Source organism: Cicer arietinum, chromosome 7 (assembly GCF_000331145.2).
Source record: "Cicer arietinum cultivar CDC Frontier isolate Library 1 chromosome 7, Cicar.CDCFrontier_v2.0, whole genome shotgun sequence".
Lineage (NCBI taxonomy): Eukaryota > Viridiplantae > Streptophyta > Magnoliopsida > Fabales > Fabaceae > Cicer > Cicer arietinum.
The window spans coordinates 3,506,702-3,516,422 of NC_021166.2; the positions used below are offsets into that span (position 1 = coordinate 3,506,702).

Here is a 9,721-nt window from a genome sequence, read left to right on the forward strand (position 1 = left end):
AATATTTTACAAATGAAATCGAACTTTAATTTATTAAAGTTTAAAAAGGAAGTTTGTATTGAATAGGGTTGTGGTGTGGAAGCAATTAAAGAAAGTCCTTTGGATGGGGTCTGAACTCTGAATGGCAACTTGGCAACGCGTTTGATGAATTTTACAAATGATTTTTGTGTCATCCACTTAATGCCCAAACTAAAGTCCTCAGTCAGACTAAACAATTCATCTGTTTATAAAAAGAAAGAGAAAGAAAATCACTAAGGGGAGCTATGTGCATTGGACAAAACAAAAGCATCTCTAACTACCTAATCATTAGTATTCATAAAGTAAGTGTGTCTCTGGCAGATAGTATATATCGTTACCTTATTATAAGCATTAGTAATATTTCAGACCATGCACCTTGTATTTTTATATAATAGGCTCATCAACTTTTTGAAAGAAGAAGCTTTGCTTTTTGGTGTCTCAAAAGCGGTTGACTTCACTGCTGTCTCATAATTATACTATGAAACTTTTTCTGTAGTAACCTCTGCTTGCAGGTTGTTTATCTTCATTAAGAAAATAACACACAAATAAGACATGGTAAAAAATAGTAAAATACAATGAGATTGTATGTGCTTGAATTCTCAGGTGAGATAAAAATTATTAAAATAAGTACCGTGTCCTATTCATATATTTTATATATAATACAGTTTTTATCAAAATATATATATATATATGTGGCTCAAATGCATCAACATGTTTTGCGTGAAATATGAATTCAATAATAAGAGTTTAATTTTGTAATTCTAAGAGATGAAATTCAAATGTTATTGAAAATGAATTGTTGTAAAATAATTATTATATAATATATTTGGTTATACGTCAGGAGGATTAAAATTGGTGTTGAAGGTGTAAAATTGATAAGTTTAAACATTATAGAATGAAATTAATTTTTACTCAATAATTTATTGTAATTTGAAGTTATGGTTAGATTTCAAATGTAATATCAATAAAAAAATAATTTATAATAATCCCTCAATTTAAAATTAAAAAAAAAAAACAAAAAAAAAACATGAATACTTGGATGATGTTGCCGATACCTAATTAATGCAAATTGTTTGTTTTGACAAAGAAAGGACGTAGATTCTTCAATCACAAATATAAATGAGGGAGCAAGGGCAACATCAGGCATGAGACATTATTATTATTTTGTCAAGACACTACAAATTCATACTATATGAGTTTGATAAATTTAGTTTAATATTTAGAAGAATATTAAGTGAAAAAAATGTGTGTTTATCTGATTATTTAACAACTATATATATAACTATTAATAAATTAATTTCCCATAAATGCAAGTGAAATAATAAAAGGCTGTGAGAATATTAGATGTGTTAAAGTATAGATGCAAACCAAAAAAATATTTCATAAAATAATTTTTAATAGGTGCAATTTGAACGTCTAATCTCAAATTAATAATAATAATAATAAAATTAACTACTACATATAATTTCATCATAATACAATGACAAAAAATTCGGATCTAAATTAAAACCTACAGTACCTCTTGTTAACCGACAATATATTCAATAAAATCCTTTAACAAAAGAACTTATGAAAAGTCACAGTCATAGTATTTTCAATTGTGGGACAAAAACATTTAAAAGACCATGATCAGAGAGAGAGAAGTAACTGGAATACAAATTTAGTGCCTGTATACAAAGTAGTACTTAATTGTTGGGTGTGAATGTACTTTGTACACAACGCATGTTACCTTGTCCCTAATAATTATTACTGTATGTGATGTGACTTATGAATATAGCAATGAAAAATGTGGGCATCGTGTAACAGAAAGAGAACACCCCCCCTAGAAGAGGGGCCAATGAGTCAATTTTCAGAGTCTCAAATTTCATCGCATCTTAATCACTTAATCCAAATGAAGGGCAAAAAGTAGTCGTCAAGTCTATTTCAAGTTTCTTCAAGTAGTAATATGAGTCTCCACACTATGGACCAAATTTGTGACCAATTCCAATTCCTACTCTCTTGTTATAACCAAACACCCGCATCGTAGAAATTCCAAAATTGAAGCAATCAATGCAACTGCATATGCTTATATCACCCCAAAAAATGTTTTCTAGTTATCCATATTCGCATATTGATTTTACTAGCGGCTAATATTTGATTTAAATATTAAATTAAATATATCAACTTAATTTTAGTTACATTTGATAAGAGATTAGTATATTTATTCAAAAATAGTCAAACTTATTAAAGTCAAACAATACATCCGTTTCACTTTCAAAGGTAAAATAAAACATGACACATTTTTCCTTGTACAAAACAAGAACAACAACTTACATTACATTGCCCACAATTTCAATTCCCATATTCATTACAAAAGACAGGACAGGACAAGAGTCTGCCTGCAACGCTCAATTCAATAAATTAAAAATCGAACTACCAAGCATCAACTCAACATCCATCCAACTCAATCTTGCTAAAATCTAAATTAACAAATGTTTATCTAATTAAAATACTAATAATCAAAATTATTAACTTTTCACAATAGTTTTTCTTCTTCAAAGTATACATCATGGAAATATGCTGAAGAAAAAGATTTATGTCGATTTGGTAACATGCACGAGTTTTGTAGATTCACGTCAAATTGAATGTGTGTGGTGTTTGAGTCACAGCAAATACGATATTAATACATGTAATTATATTCGATCATTTTTTTTTTTAAAAATGTTACCCGTATCAATGTTATTTTCCGTATTTGTCCTTTATAAGTTTGGAGTCTGATGCAAAAACCAAACAAATGCTATAGATCAAAGATGAATAACTCTCTCCTTGTGAAAGTTAGTTATTTATTACTCCTAATGATATTACAGCTAGAAATAAAATAGGAAAATGTTATTATTATCTATTTATAGAATAGAATATAGGAAGAAAGAAAAAAAAGAAAATATTAATAAGAAGAAGAATATTGATGGTTTTCTTTTTGGGGAGAATGAAAGCTAGCACTAGCAAGCATAGAAATCGACGAGTTCATCGAGTGATTCCGGTTGAGGATCAGCATTTTCAAGCATCCAAAGCAAATGCTCGAAAAGTACAACCTCACATGCGACGACATTGACGGCGTCGTTTTGTTGTTCTGTTTCTCGTGACCTTTCGACGAGTTCGCGGAAAACGGGATGATCAACGACGTCGGAGGTGACTCTGTATAGACGGCGGGATTTTCCTACGTAGACGGTGTGGAGGTCCGATCTGGAGGAGGAGTCTTCGTCAGCGACGGCGCTGATGCTGTGGCGGCTCTGTTTTCCGTTTCCGAATGAGTTCCATTTTTTGAGTGCTGATTTTAGCTTCATTAATTTTCCACCTTTTGCCATGTTTGATTGATTGATTAATTAATGAAGATGAAAATGAGAGAGATAGAGAGAGAGAGAAAGTGTGAGAGGGACGAGGGAGGAAGCTTCATATATATAAAGGGTGGGGAGGGGTAAAATGGTCACACCAAGTAAAAGTTTTTGTATTAGCCTAATAAGTATTAAGGGGGCCTATATGGTGGGACCCGCCGCCTATGTCTATTCTACCAAGTTCTTCCCTCCCAAATAAAATGATTTGATCTATATTTGATGGATAAACATAAAAAAAAGTAAAAAAATGTGTTTTTTAGCTTGAATTTGTTGAAGTCACAACTCTCAAATATGGAAATATTTATCATATTAGTTTTTTAATTTTTTATATAGTTCTTTCAAAATCTTTTTATTATTAAAAACTATAATATAATATATTAATTAAATATATAATTAATTATTGTCTATTTCACATCAATGTCGTAAAATTAACGTGTAAGTTAATTTTTTTTTATCTCATATACAAAAATTACGTGGAATCAACATAAATAAGTTAGAAAATTTGTGTCAATTATAATCTTAAGTGGTTAAAGTATACATAATAATTATGTCGATTAATATTTTATAATTTTAAAATATATTTATTAATTTATAAAATTTAAAAGTTAATTTAATGGAGATTTATGATTTTGAAAATCAATTTTATTATTAATTGATTTTGTATGACAAGATAAGAGACATCAAATTATATTTCAATCCAATATTTCATTAGCCACAACATGTGATAATTCGTGTCACTTTATTTCTCTAATTAAAATTTTATTCTCGATGGAGGCTCCGCTGCAACAAAATATGAATTAAAAAATGTTATTTACCTTTACAAAATATAATTCATAAAAATGAAATTTAATAGCATATAAATATATAAAATATTAATTTGAATGAATATAACTATTAATATATAATTAAATTTGATAAACTATTTATAATTTTTTATCACATTAGTAATTTTGTTATTTTATATAATCCACAAAAGAAAAAATCCAAGTAAATACATTTAAAATTTCAATAAAACATTTATCACGCATATTTTTATCATAAAATAGACCATTTTGAATTGTTTGGTGGTCCGTGCGAAACAACCAAGATTTTATAAAATTATGATTTGTTGTCTCTATTATATCCTTACTATCAAATGGACCATTAAAGATCGGTTAATTGTGATAATAAGATAGATAATGTATTGGACAAACTATCATATATTGTCTCAATTCAATATTTTATGAGTTAGTAGAAGATCATAAATTAATCTCAATGTTTTATTCCATCTTGTATCTCTAGTTAAATTCTTAATATATGGTGTAGGCCGAGTTAAAATCAAGTACCACATGATAAGAATATGTTTTTTATTTAATTTATAAAATATAATTTAAAATATAAAAATTAAACTCTAATAAAATATAATATATGTTCAATTAAATATACATAATTCATTTAAAAAAAATAAAGTGTAATTTCATCACAAATTTAAAATTTTAATTATTATACTATAATAAATAAAAACTGGGTGAATTAAAAATATTTCAAATTGAAAAGTAAATTATTATGAAAAAAATGAAAAAGTGTAAAAATCAATTTATAATATCATAATAAGTTGTTACTTTTATTATTTAAATATATTATTATTAAAAAATATAAAAATAAATTTAATATAAATAACTTTATTATTTAAATATAACATATTATCATTTATTTTATCTAAAAGATATAACCAATTAATATACATTATTTAGTTTCTTATCAAGTGTACATCAAAACAAAAATAGGATAAAATTTTATCACATTAATGTTTTAACACATTTTTAAACATTCGTTGATGTAACAATTACATTATTTTTTCAAAGACTTTCTTTTTTTTTACTCTTAACTAATGTTTTAAGGTAGGAATAAAAAAATACTACTCCCCTTTCCACAATAATCAACCTATTTGTGGAATATTTTTTTGTCCAAAATGAATACTATTTCACTTTTTAATATATTTATTTTTTAGTTGTACGTTTTAATTGATACTTTTTACGTTATTTTCAATACGATACATTTTACTATATATTTATAACAACTCTTTCATTTATTCACCTTTTTTAACATGTGTGAATTTATTAAATAATTCAATTATTATAGGACTAATGACATATTAATTTTGTGTTGCTAAGAACGACTTTAAAACTTTTGAAATTTTGGATTTACAAATTTCAGGACACTATTTATATAATTGGTTCTTTAATATGCGCGTGACATTTGTTAGCATTTTCGGACTCATTATTCAAGAAACTCCTTGGACAATTTCATTCATATTGCAAATGCAACTTAGGAAACAAACGAATCTTTCTCTAGGACAAAACATTACGACTCCCAAACTATAGGTGTTCTTACATTTGTTTAGCTTGAATTTTAATTTTGTCTTCCTATACTTTTTTTTTCTTTCTTATTTATTTTATTAATAAAATTTTATTTTTCTTACTAAAAAAGATGCAATGTAATACCCTCACTATCACACGGGATACTAGCTAGTGCCAGACTAGGGAATCAGATTTTTGGCGTTTGGTTTTTGGCATTCGAATTTTGGTAAATTTGGGCTTTGCAATGGAAAACTTGCAGAAAATTTTATTTTATACTCTTATTTTTATTCTTATACTCCACAAATTTATAAAAATGTCAAAAAAAAATATTTTTTTAATACTATTTTACCAAATTCAAAATCATATTTTTTTTTACCATTTCATTATTTTTGAAGTTAGTAAAAAAGTTTTTCGGTAAATTTCGAGAAACTATTTAGAAGAATTCTTGCACATAGGAAAAATTCAATAACGATTTCTGGTACATAATGAAAAAATGTGTATTAACATAAACATTCTTCAACTTTTCCGGTAAAAAAAAATGTTTATGGAAAACTTCATAGACAAATTTTATGATAAACACGTTTTTTTAATACACCATAAATAATAATTAATCCGCCATAAATATACTATTAATAATTAACACACCATAGATAATTAATACACCTTAAACAATCAATACATCATAATTAATAATTAATACACTGTAAATAATTAAGGACCTACAGCTCTTCGACATATCAGCTCATCCTCTCGGTTTTTTCCTCCTATACATGTACCTCTGCATGCTCCTTGTGTATCTGATCATCCTCGTGTACCTGATCCTCCTCGTGTACCACTTGATCCTTCTTAGAAATAGATAGATATATGAGGTTGCTCATCCAAGTCATCGTCTTCCATTATAAGTCGTCGCATTCTACAAGATATTGTCAGACGAACCCTTTCTGGAGCAGCATCCATAGATGATGGAGATTCGAAGTCACATATTATTTCTACAACTTTTTCATATCTACCACTAGCCCTACCCACAGGAAAAAATTAGTTAAAATCAAATGAATTAAATAAATAATAATATAATAAAAAATGAAAACAAAAAAAATTAATTTAAAAAATATTTATGAAAAAAGAAAATCAAACAACTACCAAAAACTTGTGGATTAAGTTCTTCGGTAGCTTCCGGAAATGTCACATTGAATTTTGTCGATAGTGTATTTTTTCCGAAAAATTTGAAATAAGTTTGCTGGTAGTTTCAGAGAACTTCAAAAATGATTTTCGGAAAATGATGTTCTGTACCAGAAAACTTATTTAAAGTTTTCTGGAGTTGAAGTTGTGTACCGGAAAACTTGAAAATAGTTTTCCAAAAAAAGAATTTTTTGACACTCACTTGTGTGTTCCGAAAATTTTAAAATGCGGAAATAAAAAAATAGTCACTTTTAATATATATATGAGAGCGTTTTAGTCTTTTTCTTTATATTTTGGGAGTACATGGATAAAATATGGGGTACACGGTAAAATTTTCAAACTTGCAAAAAAGTGAAAAACTTAGGTTTGCTCAAGGTCTTACACCTTTGATTAATTATTTATGTATTTTTGTGATATGGTTGCGTTTTTTTTTAATACAATACAAATGTGACATAGTATAAAAAGTTTTTTTTTAATAGTTGTGTTTCTTTGTAAGGCATACCTCAACTAACAAATGTCGATATTGTTAGGTTGTATATCTTGTCTCGAATTCCAATTCGGGATCTCACAGGTGCATGTGAATTTCCTTACCATTTCATCTTCTTTATCACTATAACACACAAAATTGCAATAAAAGCCGTTAGGTAAAATTATGATCATTAGCTCTTTTATGTATAGTTATTTCTCGTAGATAAAATGAATAAAAACAACATTCTAGTTGAGAGATTGCGTTTTCTCTCTTTTTAGTAGAAATTAGAGTATAAAAATAACACATACTAGAATCGACATCTCAACTATGTTGACACCTCAAAACAACAATCTATCATTTGTAGCATCCTAATACGTTTATTAAATAAATAAAAAATAAAAACTTAGATTAGAATAGAAAAAATAGAGAAAAAGTCAATCTTAATACCCAAAATATAAGACAACCAACTCTATAGATGAGTAGCAAAAGCACAATTAAAAAAACAAAAAAAAGATGAGAAGTAGTTTCATAAGATTGAGAACACAACCAACAACACGACACCATTATATACCCACAAGTCTATAATTGAACATTTGTAGACATCTTATTATAAAAAATGCGCCAAACAAGAAAAGACTTTTGGAAGAAGGAATTACAGCACTCTAAAATTTTTTACTTCAATTAAGTGACAAGTTCGTATGATGAAGAGTTCTGTAAGTATCTTTAAAAGATAAAACTTCATGATCTGTAAGAATCCAAATTAATTGATCGTCCCAATCAATTGATAGGGTAACACTCTGTGTCATCTTAGTAGCAATGTCAAGAAGTGAATGAGCAAAATAAGAGAATATTCCAATAGTGATTAACCAAAAAATCAGCGGCAATAGACTATAACAAATGGACGAGGCGAGAGGATAAACCAAATCTATCCACAAGAGAATGAAAGAAATTTTCAAATTCCTAGCCAAATGGAGGATTTTGCAAAATACGTTACCAGTTTATTAGCTCGAAGAAAACGAGCCGTAAAAAGTAAAGTCCATTGCTGATGCGAAGAAAACATGTCCCAAGAAAGCTTAAGCAAGACAACAAAATTAATAGCGTGCAATGCTCAAATACCAAAATCCCCTTCTTTTAAAGGAGACACAATTGTTCATGTGACCCCTTAACTTAATTTCAGATAACACTTCAGTCATTTTTTTTTTTTCTTCCAATTTGCTCATTTATTTAATTTTATTACAAAAATTCGAAAATATAAAGAATGGAAATAAGTTTATTTGAAGATTTGAGTTATAAATTTGAGTTATAAATTTGATTAAATTTACATTATATTGAAGATGATAGTTAACTTTACGAGTTTTATTTGAAATTTTTGATGAATTTTTGTAAAAAAATAATAACATTGTTAACATTTTTAAAATATAAAAGATCAAATTGTTCACTTAAAATTAAATAAAAGACAAAATTGAAAGGAAAAAAAGATATAGAACAGAAATGTTATCTAAAATTAAGTTAAGATATTGCAGGAGCATACCTTTAAAGGATAACATATTTGTTTCCAAACTACGATAACAATTTTTGTACTAAATATATTCGCGACCAAATAAATTTTCTTAACTAAATATTCAGATTTTTTAAAACAGAAATCGATGAACATAAAATGTGTATCCTAACAAGTTTTCTCTTGAGTGAGCATTTATTCACCTTAAGTTGCCCCTTTTTTATACTCAAAGTTACATAAACGCATATGTTATTTTTTATATATATATATAAATATATCATAAAATGCATATTTAAATACATGTTTAAGCCAATTATCAATTGTTATAGCTTACGCTGAACATTGAACTAAAAATAGTCTATTGTCCCTTTTATTGTTTCTCATTTAGCACCGAATGCGACAGGCATGTGCAATTATCACCAAGTTGATCTCCAACTTAATTGTATTGTTATAAGTACATATTTTCTAATCAACAATTTTGTTGCCAATTAATTTTATTTCTTGCAATTAGAAAATCACATCGTTTGTTTTTTCGTTTCTCCTTCGCATTATTTTATTTTACAATTTAGGGGTTACAACGACAAAGACAATACCTTGCTATTTTTAGAATAATAGCCAACGACCAACCATGCTAACTACCCTCTACTTTTAAACTTTTAAATTTAGCAAGAATACCAAAAACGAAACAGATTCTTTTATGTTGAGGAAAACGGAAGCATAAGCATTTATATTCATAATATATACTAGTATTCCATAGGTAAGATATTTGAAAATTACAAATTTTGTCCCTATATGTTAACAGCCGATTAATGTATTCTAAGTATTTTACATGTTTGAAAGATTCTTG

At 27.2% G+C, this 9,721-nt stretch overlaps 1 protein-coding gene across 1 annotated transcript; it reads right to left on the reverse strand.

The window, feature by feature from the left end:
• Positions 1–2,823: 2,823 nt before the first annotated feature.
• On the reverse strand, positions 2,824–3,421 carry LOC101493674 (auxin-responsive protein SAUR78-like). The gene has a single exon (XM_004507974.4). The coding sequence runs from the start codon at positions 3,360–3,362 to the stop codon at positions 2,997–2,999; it is 366 nt and encodes a 121-aa protein (XP_004508031.1). The 5' UTR covers positions 3,363–3,421; the 3' UTR covers positions 2,824–2,996.
• Between the last annotated feature and the right edge of the window lie 6,300 nt (positions 3,422–9,721).